At 34.5% G+C, this 23,587-nt stretch overlaps 1 protein-coding gene and 1 long non-coding RNA gene across 4 annotated transcripts in view; one reads left to right on the top strand and one right to left on the bottom strand.

Moving 5' to 3' along the window:
- inaE (inactivation no afterpotential E) overlaps nucleotides 1-21,685 on the bottom strand; it is a 112,220-nt gene extending 90,535 nt beyond the window's left edge. For 2 of the 3 annotated variants that reach the window (XM_089857338.1, XM_089857339.1), the window contains exon 1: nucleotides 10,189-10,819. In XM_089857338.1, the coding sequence (XP_089713464.1) occupies nucleotides 10,189-10,283 (95 nt within the window). In that variant the 5' untranslated portion in view covers nucleotides 10,284-10,819. Of the gene's footprint in view, nucleotides 1-10,188; nucleotides 10,820-21,175; nucleotides 21,250-21,432 lie in introns of those variants that run through there. The other variant, XM_089857340.1, reaches the window with a different exon arrangement.
- Nucleotides 14,874-15,515, top strand: LOC149615898 (uncharacterized). The gene is made up of 2 exons (XR_016375895.1): nucleotides 14,874-14,950; nucleotides 15,020-15,515. It is a non-coding gene; the product is annotated as an uncharacterized LOC149615898 (long non-coding RNA).
- Nucleotides 21,686-23,587: the final 1,902 nt, after the last annotated feature.

Here is a 23,587-nt window from a genome sequence, read left to right as displayed (position 1 = left end):
GTATATAGGGATGATGTCATCGGTAGCGCGGGAAGGGAACTTTCAGGGGAACGTGCAAGGCGGGAAAGTCAGATTGAAAGGGGCCCCCTCAGGCCCGAGTTCAGGGGTAGACTTCAAAATCTATACTCCATCAATAGGCTATCATACTCTTCATAAGTGTGGGACTAAAAGGATAATTATTATTTTAAATTTATAAAAATACAAAAATTTAAAATCCTTATTTTTTCCGGAATTATAGGATTTTATAGGAGAAAAAAATCACGTATTTTTATAGGAAAATATAGGAATAAAAATGCATGCTCATATATAATACTATTTTGGCTTAAACTATGTTGTAGAAAAATCATAAAAAAAACAAATAAATAAGAAATTGGGGATTTTACTTTGAATTAAATTCAGAGGAACTTAATTAAATGATATAATATAATTAAAAAATCCTGAGCAAACTCCGCAATTTCGGTCAAATCTAGTCAAATGTCATCTCTATTTTAAAAGAGCCAACTAAATTTTAGGATTAATTTGATGCTAAACTACACGAAAAACTATTAACCAAGCCAAAAATATAGGATATTATAGGAAATTTTCTGAAATTACAGAATAATATAGGACAGCTTAAAAAATATAGGATATTATAGGAAATTTCCTGAAATTATAGAATAATATAGGACAGCTTCAAAGTTATAGGATATTATAGGAAATTTCCTGAAATTATAGGATAGCATAGGACAGATTCAAAAATATAGGATTTTATATAGGAATTCAAGAACCGCTGGGCCATTTTCACTCAACGTATCTAGGGTAGAGCCCTACATACGTTGAGTGAAAATGGCTTCACAAGCCCTTATGGTAGACCCATACTTACGCATTATGGGCTTATGTCTCTTATCTATAGTTTGAATGGAAAATAAAATACTTTGGGATGATCGAAATACGACAGGGTGATGCTATAGTAGGGTGCAATCTTAAATTTGAAATATTTTCAAATTGAATAAAGCTGTTTTCTCATTGGAGTAAAGGTTCATTTCAAGCCTGCAAATGAGGATAAGACTATGTTGGGTATATAAGACTAGCCAGGAGAAAAAGTGGTATGTTTTGTAAGTAGCTTTGGTATTGACTGCAAGTGCACGGCGCCATTTCGTGTATATCTCTCCGACTTGTAGTCAGTATTACTTGACATTACAATTAAAGCTACGTAGAATATTCCTTGCTTTAGGATTTAATGTAAAGTGAGATTGACTTCATGGGTACGTTTTCCATGCATTTATGGACAAATTGGTTTTTTTATATAACTAAATTTTTAGAGATTTATGTGTATGATAATTTCTTTTTCAAATTTTTTTATTTGATTTTGACAATTTTGACTTTTTGAGGGCGATTACGAAAAGGAGATTCTAGTATATCAATGTCATTTTAAATTTAATTTCAGAAATCACTGTTTATGACTTATTGTTATACTTGCTACAGCCGAACTTGTACAGTTCAGTTCAGTTTAGTTCATTTTGAGAACAGGTAATACCGCAATAACATAAAAATAGCTTGTAGCATAATTTGTTTGTCCATCAAAAACACGATTAAAATCAAGACATGTTTCGGCATAAAACAACAAAAGGATGGTTCAGTTCAGTTCAGTTATGTTCACTTTAAAAACCCGTAATATCGCAATAACATAACAACAACTCCCTGTATAATTTGTTTGCCCATCAAAACATAAATAAACACGACTCCAACCAATGCTCCCTTACAACATAAAAATAAAGAGATTGTTCAGTTCAGTTCAGTTCATTTTAAAAACCCGTAATATCGCAATAACATAAAAACAACTCCCATCATAATTTATTTGTCCATCAAAACAACAAACACGATTCCAAGTTACCAATTCCCTCCCAACAACATAAAACCAAAGAGATTGTTCAGATCAGTTCAGTTCATTTTAAAAACCCGTAATATCGCAATAACATAAAAACAACTCCCATCATAATTTGTTTGCCCATCAAAAACATCAAACAAGATTCCAAGTTACCAACTCCCTCCCAACAACATAAAACCAAAGAGATTGTTCAGATCAGTTCAGTTCACTTTAAAAACCGGTAATATCGCAATAACATAAAAACAACTCCCATCATAATTTATTTATCCATCAAAACAACAAACACGATTCCAAGTTACTAATTCCCTCCCAACAGCATAAAACCAAAGAGATTGAACAGATCAGTTCAGTTCATTTTAAAAACCCGTAATATCGCAATAACATAAAAACAACTCCCATCATAATTTGTTTGTCCATCAAAAACAGCAAACACGACTCCCAAGTTACCAATCCCCTCAATACAACTTAAAAGCAAAATCAAATCAAGACATGTTTCTGCACACACAAAAACAAAAAGATTAGGACCCATATGACGTACTATATTCGACACAGAAAACGCGGGCCATGGATCGACCCGGACCAAAAGCGTCATAAATGCCAAACCCCCTAAGACTAAGCAAGAAGCGATATCTAGTTTACTAGGGAGAAGGCATAAATTCGCGTTCCACATTTCCAGCTTCATCTCCAGTCCAAACGTAGTAGGTCCGGAGTTAATCCCTGCCGCCTCTAAATAACAACCAGCATCTCATTGGTTGAATTGGTTCTTGAAAACTCCTGCACGTCAGCGCGACGCGAATGAGAAAAAAATACAGTCATATTTTCCGACTGAGGAGAGTGTAGCGAAATAGCCCGGGGCCTACTTTTACGTCCCCCCTTGTATTTTGAAAGGGGGACTGCAGTACTATGGCGCGCGAATACTTAGGAGACATCTTATAACTTCTCCCTAGTAAACTAGATATCGCTTCTTGATTGAACTAAGCTTTCTTTCCAGGCTCTAAAAGGAACATCGAGAAATGTATATAAAAAAACGTCACATCAACGTGACAATAAGTACAAAGTATAAGAACCCCTCGGATATCGCGTCACTTAACAACCAAGTAAAATTGACGATAACGTCGGGACGTAGTCTAGAAATTGAGGGTTAGGAGAGAGAGAGAGAAAGCAACATACTCCATAATTCAAAGGATCAATGCTTTAAGGATGAGGACCAAACTAAGTTGACATTAGGAGTTTATGGTGTACGACCACCGTCTTGTATGTTGTAATTAGATGAGGATTGTAGCCTTGGTTTCAGTGGCTAGTTAAACTGTCCAAATTACTTAGGGAGCCTATAAGTGAGTCGACGGTCAATTGTTACTACAGTACTATTGGTTAGCGTTGAATGACAGAAAACAGAGTTCGTATAACAGTTCGGGTGGTTCAACGAATCAATTTAAAATCATTTGGACTAAAAAAATAAGATGCTATGTCGTTCTTATGAAATAAACATTTTTAGAAGGATTTGTTACTGGTGAAATTGGGGTACAGTTACGGTTTCTAAGGTAATTGTGAGATTTTAAGGGAATTAGAATAGAATCTCGTGAAATTTTAGGGATTTGTGGTTGTTTTTTCAATGGGTGCTTATTTATATAGATGAAATCTCGTAAAATCTGAAAATAGAGGGACAATCTCACGGGGTCTGAGAGAGAACTTGTGAAAATCGTGGAGAATATCATGAGATCCGAAGGAATCTCGTGAAAAATCAGGGAGGATCCCATGACTTCACAAAAGGAAATCTCGTGAAAATTCAGGGATTTTCTCATGAAATTCGAGGGAATATAGTGAAATTTAGGGCAGAATCTCATGAAATCCGAGGGAATCTCGTGAAAATTCGGGGATTTTCTCATGAAATCCGAGGAAATCTCGTGAAAATCAGGGAGAATCTCATGAAATCCGAGGAAATCTCGTGAAAATTCAGGGAGAATCTCATGAGATCCGAAGGAATCTCGTGAAATTTAGGGCAGAATCTCATGAAATCCGAGGAAATCTCGTGAAAATTCGGGCAGAATCACAAAAGCTCCAAGATAATCACGTTAAAATTCGGGGAAAATCTAATGAGATCACCAAGAAAATCTCAAGAGGTCAGATCTCGTGAAATCCATAGAATAAAACATACATTAAATGCGAAAAATTATCACACACACACAAAAAAACATCCAAAATAAAAGAGATAATCACAGAAGTCAATCACAATCAAATTTACTCCTTACCATCCAATCTACTACTAAGGATTCGAATTCTTAACTATTCCAATATTAGTTGAGAGTACAGACGAGGAAACCGGGCCCGGAGAATGCGGGCTGGGCTAACTCCAACCAACATAGTTCCGGCGTAACTCTCTTCAAATTGAATTGTGTTACAAATTGTATAGATGGATTTTAGTGATTGAAAGACGAAATAGGGACCACGCATTAGAACCGCCGTGGAATTAGGAGAGGGGTAGGCTAACGTTTCCCCCAAACCAAACCAAAACCCATATAGTGTTTTGTTAATACTATAGCTCAAACAACTAAATTTCTAAGCCAGTCTAATTGATCAGAATTGGAAATTGCTGAAACTGAAAATTACCTAACCTAAGTTGAACTTTAGATCCGTAAGATTGCGGTTCAAATTATATAACAGAGATTTTGGGACCATTATGTTTTAGTAGAATATTTGGTATTTCGCTAAGCTAAACAACTCTATGAGACTTAGTATTTAATGACGAAACGAAGGTACTTATTTAAAGGACGTAAGAACATTAAGTGAATCGTATTCTCTGTCCACTTTCATAGTAAATACTTGTGGGCGTGGTTTCAAATTAGTGAAATTAATATTGTATTCGTCTAAAGGTTAATATTATACAAAGGATTTAATTAAGTATATAACACTTAAGACTAGATTCACTCCATGTCCTCAAATGTTATTGTGGGTGTGGTTTTACACATATTGTGGTTCTAATTAGGTTATAAACATTCCAATTTAACTTGGTAGTTTCGCGCTAAAACGTTTTCTAAGTCTAACTATGCTTGAACAAGAACAAAGTTGTGTGGTTTCAATCTGCAATGGTAAGTAGAACATCGCAAAACGATCTTGCAAATTGTCAAATATAAGATTTCATAGTGGAAAGATGTATCAAACGTTTATAGATAAATAAACAAAAAGTACACTTCGTTGAAGTTTGCTCGGCGATGCGTAATGCAAGACACGCCCACTTTACCTCTCAGAATAGTGTCGACCCCCCCCCCTCCTACTCTGCGGCGTATGATTACCTTAACAACCGTAGCATAGGAAACACGAGTGAATAGACTCATATAGTAGAAAATGCTGGCTCTAGTACCAAGAATTAAAGTTTGGATCGCCACTATAGAGAACTATTTTCTTTAATCCTTTAACCCCCAATAACAAGCTCTTCTCTGAATTTTGGGTTGGTTCGTATAGAGGTGCAGGGGAGGTTTGTTAGCTTTGAGTAATTTTACATTTCATGGCGTCTACGGCCAAAGACTGGGAAGAACTGCGAACGAAGTATACTTTTGTTATAATCTATGAACTTTTGGTTGCATCGTAAATGTAATTCGGTTTACTCGTGAACTTGCAAAACCTGCCTCACTTTATCTTATCCCTATTTGCATTTGCATTTAGGTATTTATTAATTCTATAAACGATGAATTAACCGTAGAAAAATCAAATTGAATAACCTTAATAAATACTTAGCAATAAGGATATGTTATTGTAATTGAATATTAAAAAATAGAAAAACAAAAAGAAATTCCATTAATAGTTTTTTGCAACCCAAGATGAGACGTCGTAAAAAGCAGAAAGAAAATAGAAAAATGACATTTAAGTATAAGGTTTGAAAGCATTTACATCGAAGCTAGCTAAGGCTGCTGATATGGAAGAAAAGCTATTTAATAACCAACACAAAAGGCTAAAGATAAAGCTACTTTAATCTTATCTCGAGACTTTTGGGATTCCATCGGGAATGCGGCTAAGGTACTTGCTAAAAAGGGCGAAACCGAATAGATAAGATTTATTATTAAAAGAAAGGTACGGGGGATTGGGTGGGCGTTAGGATGAAGTAACTGTTTTAACGGAACAGTAATGGACACTTCTAGTAACGAGAATTGGGAAATAAACCCTTCATATTTGTTTAATTTATTAACCCTAACGACAGAGCTAGCTAATTTTAGATAGGAAAAGTGTAACGGTTAACAGCTGATAAGTAAGATAAGAAAGTTAGAAAAAAGTTGCAGTCTTGGAAAGGATAAATTTAACATGGAAAAAACCGGTTTTCTACGAGAAGTTTAACACCTTCCAAGATTGCAAAATTATAAAATATCGTGTAGGTACTCGTTTCAAAGCTTACAACGAGTAGAATTTTAATTTCATAGTTTAACAGCTGATAAGCTCGATTAGATAATTTAAAAACGTTGCAGTCTTGGAAAGGATAAATTTAACATGGAAAAAACCGGTTTTAAATGAGAAGTTTAACCCATTCCAAGATTGCAAAATTATAAAATTTCGTGTGGGTACTCATTTCAAAGCTTACAACGAGTAGAATTTTAATTTTATAGTTTAACAGCTGATAATCTCGTAAAGAAAATTAAAAATAGTTGCAGTCTTGGAAAGGATAAATTTAACATGAAAAAAAACCGGTTTAAAATGAAAAATTTAACCCCTTCCAAGATTGCAAAATTATAAAATATCGTGTAGGTACTCGTTTCAAAGCTTACAACGAGTAGAATTTCAATTTTATCGAGGTCACGTTTAAAAAACTATAGTTCAAAACGTTTCCGCATCAAAACTATATAAAAGTTAAAAGAAGCCCCCCTAAGGTTTCCCGTGACATACAAGTTATAAGTCTAAACCTCTAAATCCAATTTAACGCATGAAAACGTCGCTTGAACGAAAACCTACAATTCCTAAAAAAAAAGGCCTATACACCAGCTGTTGTTACACGTACACCGAAATATAGGAAGTATAATAAATAAATAGTAAATACAGTATGCGCGTGTGTACTAAATTGCCAATAAAACAGTATCATGGCTACTATTACCTGACCGAGACACATTTCATATATCAAATTATATGAGATAAAAACACAACAAAACAGGTGTGTTTCTATATAAACACAAATTAATCTAAAAACAAGTTCCATAACACTTGCGCAATAAATTATTTGATAACAAGAATAAAATTATGTTAATTTTCGTAGTGTATCATTTCAAATATATATTAATAAATACTAAAACATTCAACCTTAGAACGAGTATGATTTAAATCGCAGGAAGCCCATCCAAAAATTTAAATTCCTTATAGGAAAAATATGAAACTTTTTTATTACCGGAATTATAGGATTTTATAGGAGAAAATATCATCTGTTTTTATAGGAAAATATAGGAATTTTTTTTAATTGGAATTATAGGAATTTTTTTTAATTGGAATTATAGGAATTTTTTTTAATTGGAATTATAGGAATTTTTTTAATTGGAATTATAGGAATTTTTTTAATTGGAATTATAGGAATTTTTTTAATTGGTATTATAGGAATTTTTTTTAATTGGTATTATAGGAATTTTTTTTAATTGGAATTATAGGAATTTTTTTTAATTGGAATTATAGGATTTTTTTTTAATTGGAATTATAGGAATTTTTTTTAATTGGAATTATAGGATTTTTTTTAATTGGAATTATAGGAATTTTTTTTAATTGGAATTATAGGAATTTTTTTAAGTGGAATTATAGGAATTTTTTTAATCGGAATTATAGGAATTTTTTTTAATTGGAATTATAGGAATTTTTTTTAATTGGAATTATAGGAATTTTTTTTAATTGGAATTATAGGAATTTTTTTAATTGGTATTATAGGAATTTTTTTTAATTGGAATTATAGGAATTTTTTTTAATTGGAATTATAGGAATTTTTTTAATTGGAATTATAGGAATTTTTTTAAGTGGAATTATAGGAATTTTTTTTAATTGGAATTATAGGAATTTTTTTTAATTGGAATTATAGGAATTTTTTTTAATTGGAATTATAGGAATTTTTTTTAATTGGAATTATAGGAATTTTTTTTATTGGAATTATAGGAATTTTTTTAATTGGAATTATAGGAATTTTTTTAATTGGAATTATAGGAATTTTTTTAATTGGAATTATAGGAATTTTTTTAATTGGAATTATAGGAATTTTTTTTTAATTGGAAATATAGGAATTTTTTTAATTGGAAATATAGGAATTTTTTTAATTGGAAATATAGGAATTTTTTTATTGGAATTATAGGAATTTTTTTTAATTGGAATTATAGGAATTTTTTTAATTGGAATTATAGGAATTTTTTTAATTGGAAATATAGGAATTTTTTTTAATTGGAATTATAGGAATTTTTTTTAATTGGAATTATAGGAATTTTTTTTAATTGGAATTATAGGAATTTTTTTTAATTGGAATTATAGGAATTTTTTTTATTGGAATTATAGGAATTTTTTTAATTGGAATTATAGGAATTTTTTTAATTGGAATTATAGGAATTTTTTTAATTGGAATTATAGGAATTTTTTTAATTGGAATTATAGGAATTTTTTTTTTTAATTGGAAATATAGGAATTTTTTTAATTGGAAATATAGGAATTTTTTTAATTGGAAATATAGGAATTTTTTTTATTGGAATTATAGGAATTTTTTTTAATTGGAATTATAGGAATTTTTTTAATTGGAATTATAGGAATTTTTTTAATTGGAATTATAGGAATTTTTTTTTTAATTGGAAATATAGGAATTTTTTTAATTGGAATTATAGGATTTTTCTTATTTGGAATTATAGGATTTTTTTTTTTAATTTGAATTTTAGGAATTTTTGAAATTGGAATGAGAGGATTTTTTTAATTGGAATTATAGAAAATTTTATGCTAAACTATGCGAAAACTTCCTCCAAACCAAGTCAAAAATATAGGATATTATAGTCTGACCTTTCATGAAATTATAGCACAATAATATAGGAAAAACAGGTTCAAAAACAATATAGGATTTTATAGGAATTATAGGACCGCTGCACTGGGCTCCGTCTAATCCTTTCTAAGACTGTATCGTAACATATATATTGGAGAATTTATATAGCGTGACAAAAATGAAGGAAGGCTAGACGATAGAGTGCGTTTTTTGTGTACAAAATTGCGTGTGTATGTGTTAGTAGGCGCTGATGCCTGATGGGAATTTTAAATGAACATTCTAGGGTACTTTATCATATCGCCTGGTTATAAATAATGAAGTGTAATCGAAATTCTCCGTTCTGTGATACATTAGCTAGCTCCGTCAAGAGAGTAAATGCTGTTAGAGTTTGGACTTTGCAGTTCAAATTTAGGAGAGCTGTAATTGCAATACTCAAAGCCGTTTGTTTAATCAACGTTTTTATGTTTCTTCCCATGGATTTTATTCCTTAAGTACTGCAGTTGTTTGCTGTTTTCAAGTATGTGTGGACAAACAATCTATTGGTTTTAGGTTCAAAGAGAGTATACTCGAAAGATTGGAGAAGTAAATTTTAAGAGATATTTTTGGTCTTATAATAAAATGACGAAATATTGGTTTTACGTTTGGAAAGAAATTATTTTCCAAATTAAAACTTCGTGTAGGAATTTTAGGAAAAAATCCATGTAGAAATTTAAGGGAAAAAAATCCATGTAGAAATTTAGATAAAAAAATCCATATAGAAATTCAAAAAAATCCATGTAGAAATTCAAAAAAATCCATGTAGAAATTCAAAAAAATCCATGTAGAAATTCAAAAAAATCCATGTAGAAATTTAGATATAAAAATCCATGTAGAAATTCAAAAAAATCCATGTAGAAATTTAGATAAAAAAATCCATCTAGAAATTTAGATAAAAAAATCCATGTAGAAATTTAGAAGAAAAATGCATGTAGAAATTTTGGGAAAAAAATCCATGTAGAAATTTTGGGAAAAAAATCCATGTAGAAATTTAGATAAAAAATCCATGTAGAAATTTAGATAAAAAATCCATGTAAAGATTTAGAAAGAAAAAATTCATGTAGAAATTTAAAAAAAAAACCATGACATCTCACAGTAAACAACTATACTCCTTTGCATATAAACAAAAAATACTGATAAATAAAAAATTCTTATTCTAAGATATAAAATCCAATTATTTCCCCCAAAAAATGAAGTAAAAATAAATTAGCCAGAATTCCTGCACCAAATATTCCCATCGATATAACAGCAATTAATATTTCCTAAACATAAACATCAACGAAACACACCTCAAACAACAACAACAATATAAACTCACCAAACTGTATGCAGTATCAGTAAGAAAATACCAGGCACCGCAAAATCATCGGAACCAACTGACCACCGACGTTTGAAAACGACAATCCCGGGCATGTTTTATAATCCAAGAAAAAAAAACTATACCCTAACAATTAACATAAAAATAACACCATTGTTGGAAGATCTTTAAAATCAACTACTCCTCAGAAGTATTAAAATAAAATCCAAATTATTTTAGATTAGACTAAATACACAATGTCACACAAGTTCTACAACGAGCGAGTGTTGCTGGAGTAACGCAAAGTCAATGCTAATGCGGAAGCCAAGGCTTAAAGACTAAAAATTTCCTGGACGAGTCCAGAGAGAACCAACTCTGAGTCTGTATCCTTTCTGTGCGGAGAAAGCACCGCATTGAATATTAGCGGTAGAAGTTCGTCTGTAGCATCACGGGCATCGCGGGATTGTAAGAGGCTGGATCCGTTGGTTGGAGTCTCTCTAGCCAGTCTCTCTGGACAAGAAGAGAAGAGAAAGAGAGGAAATTTGGCGCGCCTGGCTGAACGGAACGTTATGGGAGAAGTGAACTGAATTCGCAGCAGAGAGAACTACGCACGTCTATAGCCAAAGTCTAACCAGCTAAGGAAGGTTTTATCGGTTTTTCGCAGGCCTTGCTATTGCTAGATACGTTGGGCCTTTTGGATCGTGGATGGATGAAAGATACTGAAAATTCAGGCTGGGGTGGTTTTAAACGCGAGCGACATCTAACGGGAGAATAGGTTTTTTGAAATACATACAGATAATAGGAAACATTGTGAACCCCCATTTAAGTTTCTATGAATTCGGGTTTTATGGGTACTTGGCTAGAGAACGTACTATTACGTCACGACTTATCTTATAGTAATTATAATGGCGTCTTTCTAACTGTGATATTTTCATTGGTTAGGTAGCAAGGTGAGGTCAGGTGCGAGTCCAAGGTGCAAGGTGCAGCGAGGTAAAATTCGTCATATTTAATAGGGTGTGGGGAAAGGGGTTAAAAAATTCCCCTACAAAGCATCAGACCCTCACTTAGCCAATCAGGAACCTTCCCCCACTAGCCTTTCACTCTGTGAAATTCGCCGCCATTTTGGTGAAGAGGGAGGAGCCATTTTAAGCCACACCTCTCTGGCAGCTCCCAATGATTAGTCTAGCTAGCTCCTCCCATAAACTCCGCCTAGATACGTTGAGTGAAAATTGTGGATATACACAATTATTCCTATTAGTTGTATGTATTCCCGTTGCTATGAATGAATGGATCATAATTAGGTGCATAGGTTATAAGAATTATTTTTTCTAAAAGCGTCATGAATTGCATATTCTGTTTACCACCATATTTTTCTTATGTTAGATAAGATTATAAAAATGTGTTTGTATCAATTGTTTGTTATCTTACTGGGTGGGTTTAAGCATAATATTCTCAAAAGGAAATAGAATTAACAGAAAGTGAACCATGCATACACAGCGGAGGTTAATAAAGGCATTTAATTTTAGTATTTGCTCTCCTATTGCTCATCAAACTTAATTAAATTAAGATGGGTGTAATTACATCGCACCGTGCTAAGGTGAATTCTATAACTGTTTGATATTATTTACTAAATCTCCATTCAGCAATCAAGTAGGCACAAACCTTGATTGTCTTGACGTGGCGGGACAAAAATTAATCCACAAGCGCATGCAATGCATACGCCTTGGCAAATAGTTAAGCCGCGCTAATAGATATAGTAATGATAAGGGAACTATTTAAAATGGCGTATGTGTATGCATGATTCGGTTTAGTAACCCCAATTGCTATAATAAATGTTAAGGGATGTTGTTGGGGAAGAATCATGTTACAATTACGAATTACCAACCCCGCTTTGTGTACAAGAACACTTCTCTCGAAGAGAAGAAGTATTATATACTTCTGCTAGAAAACCATATTTACTTCAAAGCATATATTTCAGATTGAACCTTATAAGTGCAAGCAGTAGACCTATAAACTTGTAAAGAGTTAAGTTGCTAAGGGTAACCAAAAAGAGAGACAATATAGACTCGTAAAAAAAACACCTTCGTCTTAAAATCGTGGCAATTTAAAACGACTTAAGTTTTGACGCTGTTATATTTTCAAGTATAGGATAAGGAGGACGTTTTTATGACGTATGGCATCAAGGGATAGTATAAAAAATATGGTCTGCAAAATTCCATAGGGTACCCTTTTTACTTATAGAATTTTTCATAGGAGAGTGAAGTCACATTATAAAGTTATACAGGGATGCATACAGCTACTAGGAATCATTGCGTAGCCATCATTTTCACTCAATGTATCTAGGCGGACTTTGTGGGAGGAGGAGCTAGATATTATATCAATATAAATCAAAGTCCAGACTGACTGATAATCAACGCCGAGCCCATACCGCTTGCCCTAGAAGGCTGAAAATTTGCAAGAACGTTACTCATAAGTAGTAGGCGCGTACTAAGAAAGATGTTTCCAATCCACCGCCATCTTAATAAATGGCACCCCGAAATGTAAAAAAAATCTTCTCTATGCAACAAAGTCCGCGCGTTTCAACCGATTTCGCAAATATTTAGTACACTGTTTCCCTTTAACCTATAGACGGGCTGAATGGTCTTTTGGGTTCGATTTGTTGCCATCTTTTTACATCGCGGCCAGAAATTTAAAAACCCTTCATTATGGAACCATGTCCGCGTGAAAAGTAATAAAAAATGTCCCGACGGGCTGACGGGCAACGCCGAGTGCCTTCGCTCCTAGATCATCATATATGACGAATTTTACCTTGCGAATTTATAATTTATCTCATTGCCTGTTACGTCATACGCGCCTAGGAACTCGCGTCACTCTCAACCAATGGAAAAATTACGGTTAGAAAGACGCCATTAGAATTATGAGGCCCGGTATACCTACAAAACCCGAATTCATAGAAATTAACATGGGATGTATTAAGGGTTCACAATTATTCCAAGAAGCTGTATGTATTCCTTAAAATATCTATTGCCTTCAATATACTGCATTTTTCTACCTCGTAAAAAATATCCGGTGTGATCGGATCATTGCAAAATACTGATCCTTTTTAGTGACCCAAGAAAAAATAATAAACATCAAAGACCAAACGTGCATTCACTCTGAATCTGAAGTTAAAGGGAATATGTAACTAATCTAAAAAGACCCAAATTGCGCATGAGTTTACCAAATAATTACTAATCCTGGAATGGATTTTAGGTAATATTACCATTGAGAATCTGATATCCTTTTCTCTTAGTTAATTTGCTCCTGATTTACTACTCCAATTTATATGATATACGAGAGCCTTCTTGTGTCCATGAGAAACTTTTACAATAACAAAGCAATCTACAGTAACTAGTTTTTGTTTCTTAGGCTCCTAGCCCTATTCAGGGATCCTATACTTTTATGCAAGCGCCATCTGACCCCTAGGATTATATACTGCAATTGTGAAACGATAGAGCAACAATGGTGCCAATGCGTCATCGAAAGGACTTGAAATCTTCGTGTTTGAATGGCCTCTTGAAGGCTGGCTGAATTTAAATTGATATGTTTGGTTGTATTATTCAATGGTAAGTTACGACACGCTACACTCTTTTAGGATATTTTGGAAATAGGGTAATAAATACGGAATTTTAGGGTGATTTATGGATCAAAAACTGGGATTTAGGGTGATTTTTGGACCAAAAACTGGGATTTAGGGTGATTTTTGGACCAAAATCTGGGATTTAGGGTGATTTTTGGACCAAAATCTGGGATTTAGGGTGATTTTTGGACCAAAAACTGGGATTTATAGGTGATTTTTGGATCAAAATCTGACTTTTAGGGTGATTTAGGGACCAAAAACTGGGATTTAGGGTGATTTATAGACCAAAATCTGACGTTTAGGGTGATCCAGGAACCAAAAACAGAATGTTTCTGTGATTTAGGGACCAAAAAAACCAAAAATATGGGTTATTGATGCAAAAATAAGTGCAAGATATTCCAAATACCTGCTGGAAACTTTATTACGTATAATATTTGAATATAGTCATGACCTATACAGGGTGTTTCTGAAAAGTCCATCACAAATTAAGGGGCGTGTTTATGGGACCAAACTGAGCGGAAAGTACCAAAGAACATGGGGTCTACAACATTTAGTTTCGGAGATATGGCCCCCCAAACATTTGCCCCAAAAACGAGAAAATATCCCAAAATGTGGAGTAAGGGTTATTGCCATTACCCAACTTGTTTCGAAGTCATAGACAATTTCAATAGCCTTGAATTTGAGAAACACTACTGTAACTTTAGATAGCAGAAGGGTATAAATGGGTAGAAGTACGCGTACGGCGGTAATGTAAAGCTAATGCCAAGTGTCATAGTGTTTTAAGATTTCTCAGCACCCAGTAAAATGGTGGACCTCAACCTAGAGGGCAAGAAGTCCCAGAGGCCGTAGAAGACGAAGTCCTTACTATTTTCGAGAACGAACCAGAAGCAAGTACCCGCCAGGTGAGTAAGCGATTAGGCGTTGGTCACGTGCTCGTGTGGAAAATCCTCAAAAGTCACCAGTTTCATTCTTACCATTTTCAAAAGGTTCAAGGTTTGAATTCCGCGGACTACCCACGACGCATTGATAAACGCCATTGATTTCCCGCGTAGTCTGTTAGTCACAGACGAAGCAAATTTTTCGAAAGATGGTATTATTAACCTGCATAATAAGCATCAATGGTCCCAAAGAAACCCTCACGCAACGCTCGTTAAATCTCACCAAGTACAATTTAGTTTAAACGTGTGGTGCGGTATTGTAGGTGACAATTTAATTGGATCTTATTTTCTACAGCCCAGGTTAAACGGTGAGGCGTACCTACAATTCTTACAAGACGTTTTACCGGAATTACTTGACGACGTGCCCTTAGGTTTGGTGCGCAGAATGTAGTTCATGCATGACGGTGCACCACCACATTTCAGTCTCGCTGTCCGAGCTCACCTTAACGCGACGTTCTCTTTTCGGTGGATAGGTCGAGGTGGACCCGTGAAATGGCCTGCTCGATCACCCGACCTTAACCCGTGCGATTTCTACCTTTGGGGCCACTTGAAGGACATAGTTTATCAGAGTGAAGTACCTGATGTGGAAGAGCTTCGTCGACGAATCGTTAATGCCTGTCAAACTATTCGCGATACTCCAGGCATTTTGCAACGTGTTAGGGAATCGTTTGTAAGGCGTGTTCAAGTTTGCCTTAACGCGGGTGGTGAACACTTTGAACAATTCTTGTAGTAGTTATTTGTTACAGATTAAGAATGAAGAACTAATAAAAAATACATTTACATTGGGATCGTATCATGGCGTTTTCTCTGTGACACATCAAACACTAACGTAATGAACAAACTCAACCTTCAATCGCAACCATTTTACTGGGTGCTGAGAAATGTTAAAACACTATGACACTTGGTATTAGTTTAACATTACCGCCGTACGCGTACTTCTACCCATTTATACCCTTCTGCTATCTAAAGTTACATTAGTGTTTCTCAAATTCAAGGCTATTGAAATTCTCTATGACTTCGAAACAAGTTGGGTAATGGCAATAACCCTTACTCCACATTTTGGGATATTTTTTCGTTTTTGGGGCAAATGTTTGGGGGGCCATATCTCCGAAACTAAATGTTGTAGACCCCATGTTCTTTGATACGTTTCACTCAGTTTGGTCCAATAATCACGCTCCTTAATTTGTGATGGACCTTTCAAAAACACCCTGTATAGACGATATATCTTGATCAATGGACAGAACTCCAGAAAACCAAAATACACTACTACTTTCCTAGAAACTCGCACACCCTACAGGCTATAATAACCTCAAAGTGAAGCTCGCCTTTTTTTCTTCCTTTTCTTGATTCGGGCACGTTTCCTTACGTAGTTTGCAAAAAAAAAAAGGGTTCGAGCAAGGCTATAGCTAGGTCTATTGCCTGAGCGACTGAAGTAAATGGGCGATGGACTCTGAATTGACCATCGACTTAATAGAAAACTGCCATTAGAGGGAAGTCGCTATACTCCTGGTCAGTTTCACCTGATAGCCAAGATAAAGTGGGCAATCCCTTCCCAGGATTATTGTCCTAGTTTTAGATGGACATTGCGGTTAAATCAACGCGAGTCTTAGGTTCGAAACGCGAGGCGTAAGGTTATATCGTAACCGAATCAAGGTGAGCTAAGGTAAAGTAAGGTCCTTTCTAAAGAAGATTTTCGGACGGTGCCTACCTCTGGTTCGAAACAAGATGTAACGTTAAACATTGTACTAAGTGGACTACTTGCTCAAAAGTCAAAATTTTGTACACCTAATTACTTATTTCTGAATTTTTTATGTGAATTCCGGCAGGGATAGATTTAATTTTAAGAAGTAGGAATGGAGAACGGTTAGTATTTACTTCAGTCCGACTCATAGCCCAATATAGAGCCCCGACCTTCAACACGTACGGAAAAGTTTAAATTATCTTATTGGCTGCTCGCTTAAACTACGTTATGATGACGTTTCTGACAGGGACGGCGGAAAAATACGTAATTCCTTTTTACCTCAGTCGCTATGACCCTCTCACCTCTTCTTTCATACCCCCCCCCCCCCGTCCCGTGGAAAGGGGTCCGGGACTTTGACGCACGACCAGCCACATTACTCTGTTCTCCATTCCTACTTCTAAAATTAAATCTATCCCTGGTACACCTGATTGATTATTCAAGCGATTAACGACTCGATTGAAAGCCTTCTTCCACAATATCCAGTATAATGTTAACTTTCCACAACTTTTATTTGCCATTGCTAATAATAAGTCTCAAAGGAGGCCACAAAATAAAAAAAAATAAAAGCTACACAAAATCAGAGGCGATACATTATCTTTGGTACCTTCCTTAATTGGCCATTGAGACAACGTGATGTCTACGCTAGTTCAATATGAACAAAAACAAGCGTCAATCTAAGCTGATAACACGGATTATCTACCAAGGCCTAACCCAAAACAGGCAGCAATGTCGTTCTAACTTTCTAAGGTATTCCTATTAACAACAGCAACATGAGCATTTTCCAAGCCGCGAATACTTGAAACCTGCGTCGTCTTTCCCAAACAATTCAGGGAATGTATTAGGTAACAACAGAAGTAAGATAAGGGACTAGAAGTATCGAGGTAACCAAATTCTTCACTTGTCGAAAGTGAATATTCTTGATAACACACCAACGGTTGGCCCTCTGGTAGCGGTTTCTGAATTTTCCCTCCAAAACGTGAGAGGCTCGTAGCGGTAGACGGCCGAACTAGATTCAAGCACCCGCGTCCGTGTTCCGCGGCTTTAGGTTGAGGAGAAGGGGGTAGGAAATGTTTTTGGAACACGACCAATTTTTCTCTCTCTAGTGTAGTAGGCGCGATGGAAGCGGCATAAAATACTCAAATTTGTTCACTAGTGCCAATGCTAGAGCTCCTTACTTCTAGTCTCATCTTACTTCTGGTAACAACAAAGTGAACAAACACGTTATTATAAGTTAATATAGCATAAGTCTACATGGTATGGATAATGAACCAAAAGAAACAACGGTTTTTAATAGCTTAGAGCGCGCTGTTAACTTGTGAAATCAGGAATTCATACAGCTAATAGGAATATTTGTGTCCTAACGTTAATTTCTATGCTGGTTTTGTGGGCCGGCCTTGAGAACTTACTATCGCTTCACGCCTTATAGTAATAGTAATGGCGTATTTATAACTGTCGTTTCATTGGTTGGGAACAACGCGAGGTTCATAGGCATGCGCTCAAGGTGCAAGTATGTTAGAATCGAAGTACAGTGGATTCTAGGGTCGATTTTAAGTCAAATATATAATTTCTGTGACAATTTGCCTAATAAAGGACAACGTTTATAAATGTCAATATCTGGACTTCAGTCATACAATTTTGTTTTCATATTCTTTTACTTTTTCTAGTATTTTTCCACTATGAGAGATTTCTTTTTTTCAAATAATTGTTGTTTTAAAATCATGTCTTTAAACTGAAAAATGTCAATATCTGACACTTCAGTCATACCATTTTGTTCCCTTATCTATTACTTTTTCTAATCTTTGTCCACTATAAGAGGGTTTAAAAAAAAATAATTGATGTTTTATAATCATGTCTTTAAACTGAAAAATGTCAATATCTGCCACTTCAGTCATACCATTTTGTTCTCTTATCTAGTACTTTTTCTAGTCTTTGTCCACTATAACAGTTTTTATAAAAAAATATTGGATGTTTTATAATCATGTCTTTAAATTGAAAAATGTCAATATCTGAAACTTCAGTCATACCATTTTGTTCCCTTATCTAGTACTTTCGTTAGTCTTTGTCCACTATGACTCCGAGAGTTTTTTTCTTTCAAATAATTGGTGTTTTATAATCAAGTCTTTAAACTGAAACATGTCAATATCTGGCACTTCAGCCATACCATTTTGTTACCTTTTCTATTACTTTTTCTAATACTCACTAAAACAGATTTAACTAATTTGACGTGACGTGATGAAAGTCATCAACCCCTTATGTAAAGTAGTTAGTTTATAAACTGGCCTATTTATTTATTCATGATGTTGAAAATAATTATGTTAACTGAAGCTCTTCTTCTCATTAAACCGTGGGTTTTATCGGGATCTTCTTCTCAAGTAGAGCAAGCTATTGCCTCCAATCTAATCTTATGCATAAATTAACGGTTTATTCACAATCTAGAGGTAAGATAAATCTAATTTATATTCTTTTAAAAGGGCATGCATCTAGGGCAGCAAGCAAAAAGGGGCGTATTATAAAAGTTAGTTTCCACGTAAAAGAACTGCATTTAATAGATAATGATACTCGAAAATATAAGGTAGCTGTATGGAGCCTTGGAATGGGGGAGAGTTAGGCCAAGAAGTTATATCTAATTTATTAGGGAGAAGGTATAAATTCGTTCATCCACATTTCTAGCTTTATCTCCAGTCCAAACGTAGACGTGTCCGGAGATAATCCCCGCCGCCTCTAAATTACAACCAGCAGCATCTCATTGGTTCTTGAAAACTCGTGCACGTCAGCGCGACGCGAATGAGAAAAAATTACAGTCATATTTTCCAACACTTAGGAGAGGCGAAATATCCCGGGACCTCCTTTTACGTCCCCCCCACCTTGTATTTTGAAAGGGGGACGGGACTATGGCGCGCGAATACTTAGGCATCTTATACCTTCTCCCTAATAAACTAGATATCACTTCTTGGTTAGGCCTAGGCTGACTTCTTTCGAAATGGAAAATGCAAAATTCAATCAAACGTCAATTTCAAAGAAAATAAAGTGACTAGCTTTTTCGATTAAGGATAAAAAAGAAATCCGTCCGGATGAAATAAAAATAGGAAAAACAAATGAAATTGCCACTCAAGATTCGCGGATCTATAGCTTTGAAGGGTGGTTCGATCGTATGAATTAAGCTTTGTCAAAAGTAGTATTTTTCTAATAAAATTGAACGCGGTTGAGTTTCAAAAATTTCAAATTACTAACTCACATTTTCAACTTTTCGATGATTCCCTGACTTGGTTAAAAAAGTTCTTAAAATTCCTTCACCTGGTTAAAAATTTATTAAAATTACCTGACCTGGTTAAATAAAGTTCTTAAAATTCCCTCACCTGGTTAAAAAAAGTTCTTAAAATTCCCTCACCTGGTTAAAAAAAGTTCTTAAAATTCCCTGACCTGGTTAAAAATTTATTAAAATTACCTGACCTGGTTAAAAAAAGTTCTTAAAATTCCCTGACTTGGTTAAAAAAAGCTCTTAAAATTACCTGACTTGGTTAAAAAAAGCTCTTAAAATTCCCTCACCAGGTTAAAAAGTTCTTAAAATTCCCTGACTTGGTTTAAAAAAAGCTCTTAAAATTCCCTGACCTGGTTAAAAATTTATTAAAATTCCCTGACTTGGTTAAAAAAAGCTCTTAAAATTCCCTGACTTGAAAAGCTTAAAATTCCTGACTTTGTTAAGACACCCCCCAACTAGAACCCAAATCCCCTTCAATTACCGACCTTTTTTGGTCCGTTTTAAAATTCCCTGACTATTTCAACATTTTCCCTGATCCGTATCAACGCAGCTAGAAAACGCGCTCTTACAATTTAAAAATAATCGAATTTAAATAAACAGGAAATTAAATTTTGAAATAGGAATACGTTAAACCTATCGAGTATACAATTTTTAAAAATCTAATACCATAAAATTTAGTTCTATATTTTGATCCCTCTAGCAAGGAAACCTTACTAAAGGCAACCCTTTTGAAAAGAGCATCGCACCAGGTACTAAGGTTTCACAAAAATAATTCTCTTATGGTTCTTAATATTATTTTAGAATTGAAGGGATTTCATATATATATTTCCATCTAGCGTCTAATGAGATATTTAATTAAATCTCAAGGGAATGACTGAACGTAATTAGACAACCCGCGGTTGTACCTGATTTTTCGGTGCGTTATATTAATTAAGAGTGAACTGCTTTCGCGTTAATTAACAGATTTACATAGACTTAAAACGGAATTTAATATGGTTTTGATGTTTATGGGGGGGTATAAATATGTGCGTGGTTTCCTACGAGTTGATTGTCATAAAACTAAGGTAATTTCACCCTTGTTGTTAAATTAATGTTTAAGTCACAAAATGTTCACAAGTTGAAGCCCAAGATTTGGTGTCACAATTTGAGATTTGCGTGACAGTTTACTAAATAATTTATTAATCATAAAAAATTCACAAGATGTGAAACCTCGACGTAAAAAGTTGTACATAATCTTTCCGAGAAATTTTCATAAACTATGAACAATTTTGAGGCAATTGTGAAAAAGAAAAGTTTCCTTGGAATATGGGTTGTGAGTACTCTAATTTAAGCTCATGACAAGCTCTACGTCACTAATACTAAATAAAAAATGCTTAACTTACGGTATTCACAAAAACACGTCTAATAAACTCAGAAAAATCGAACATGCTTATAATCAAAAATTTACTCACCCATTTTGAAGTTCTGGAAGATATGACCCATTTTATTTCATACACATCCAATTTGAAATAAAGGTAATAATACACTGTAAACAGAAATTGATATACATACGTAAGAACAACAAAATACAGTAAACACACAACACAGAGAGAGTACAGCAAACATATTTCCCATGCATGAGATTCTTCAGTCTTTAGATGTAGAGAAAGAGTCAATATTGGGACATGGGGAAATCAAATATGTCGTTGCTTTTAGCGTTTTCAAGTACCTGATCATAAGGGAGGAACGGGACGGTAGAATTGCATTGCGCCATACGCTAATGGACAAACAATAGAATGATGACCAAGCATATAAGGGATGTCCAGAGTGCACGGACATAAGCCGTCAATTAACTACATAAAGGGAAATCTAGTTGTTTTGTTCCTGAAAGGACAAAGTAAAACTTAAGGTTAGATACAATGAACGTCTCGGATTCAGGTAATTCCATAGCCAAAATTATAATAAATAAAATTTCAGTTTTGTCTTTCGGTAAGTAACGCTCTGATTTCTAGATTTCTGTTTGCAAAGCAGGAATATTGAGGTTGGATGCGGCGTGGTTTTTGAGATTATAATGAACCTTTGGGGGATTTTCCTTAACGATAGTAAAATTATAATAAGAACAAATTTAGTTTTGTCTGTCGGTAAGTAACGCCGCTGGGAGAGATTTTAGTTTCTGCAAAACAGGACTATTAAGGTTAGGAGAAGTGTGTCTTCTGAACTTTGAGATATTTCTTTAACAATGGCAAAATTATAATAACAAATTTAGTTTTGTCTGTCGGTAAGTAACGTTCTGATTTCTACATATTAGTTTGCAAAACAGGATTATTAAGGTTAGGTACAGCGTAATTTTGAGATTCTAATGAACTTCGGGGGTTTTCCTTCACATGGACTAAATTATAATACAAAATATTTTGTTTTGTCTGTCTGTAAGTAACGGTCTGATCTATGGAGTTTAGTTTGCGAAACAGAACTATTAAGGTTAGATGCGGTATAATTTTGAGATTCTAATGAACCTTTCGGGATTTTCCTTAACATGGGCAAAAATATAAAAATAACAAATTCAGATTTGTCTGTCCGTATGTAACGCTCAGATGTCTAGAGTTTATAATTCAAAACCAATCTCCTCACTATTTGTGCCCATATTTTAATAATTCCTTAATATGCACCGATGACCTTCTTGATTTGTTTTCGCTGACCAGTACTAACCCCACATTCAAATACATATATGTTTGACCCTTTAACCCCCCCCCCAAAAAAAATAAACTGGGCAATAAAAACTGACTTTCCCAACGAAACTCAATTAGTTCTTAAGAAAATAAACCTCAAAATCAATATATCGACATTCAAAGCTAAGGATAAAGAGTCGTAAAATTCAAATTAAGGAAGACGCTAAAAGTACACTAAAAACATACAACCATCCCTACACCTAAAGTTGCAGTCATCTGGCGTTTAAACCCGTTAGTTAGTTAGACCTAGAAGCTAAAATACTAATTAAACCTTAAAACCTTTTACAATAAAAAGGCAACATTACTAGCTAGTAACTTACTTACTAAATTTACATCTTAAAAAATTCAATTTAAAAACAAGAGAAAAAAAAAGTAGAAGAAAAATAACGGATCCGTGAAAAGAACGTAATTTGAAAATCTTCTAAAGAGAAAGTTTCACGAAAACCGCCCCCCTTAGTTAATATCAAGAAGTGATATCTATAGTTTATTAGGGAGAAGGTATAAGAGCCTAAGTATTGGCGCGCGCCATAGTCCCAGTCCCATTTTCAAAAATACAAGGGGGGACGTAAAACAAAGGAGGCTGGGCTATTTCGCCTCCTCTCCTCAGTCGGAAAATATGAGTGTAATTTTCGTCATTCGCGTCGCGCTGACGTGCACGAGTTTTCAAGTACCAATGAGATCATTGCTGGTTGTAATTTAGAGGCGGGATTAACTCCGGACACGTCTACGTTTGGACTGGAGATAAAACTGGAAATGTGGCGAATTTATACCTTCTCCCTAACAAACTAGACATCACTTCTTGTTAATATCTTTTACAATGACGAATTGGTTTCACAAAAGAGGAGGAGTTTATAGAGGAAATGTTGCCATCGACGTCATTTTCTACGTCATATTGCTAGAGCGAATGAAAGTCGACCTTTTCCTTAAAGCATAGCCCACTCGATAACGCTGGCTGCTCGACAGGGCAATACTTAAAATGAAGATTTTTCTTATTTCAGGACGGTTAAGAACTCGCGATCATGTGAAACAGTTAAGCCTTGGCTAGGTAAGTTTTTTCTCAGTTTGAAATTCAAGTAAGATGATGGACGTAAATCAGTATTGAATTAAGTATTATAATTAATTTATAAAGATTATCTTCCTTGTTTGATATGGCCGGCT

This window comes from Phalangium opilio, unplaced genomic scaffold (assembly GCF_054372755.1).
Source record: "Phalangium opilio isolate 3A_F unplaced genomic scaffold, DU_Popi_V2 ptg000217l_1, whole genome shotgun sequence".
NCBI classification, from domain to species: domain Eukaryota; kingdom Metazoa; phylum Arthropoda; class Arachnida; order Opiliones; family Phalangiidae; genus Phalangium; species Phalangium opilio.
Note: the sequence above shows the minus strand (reverse complement) of the source record. Positions and strands in the feature narration are given on the sequence as shown.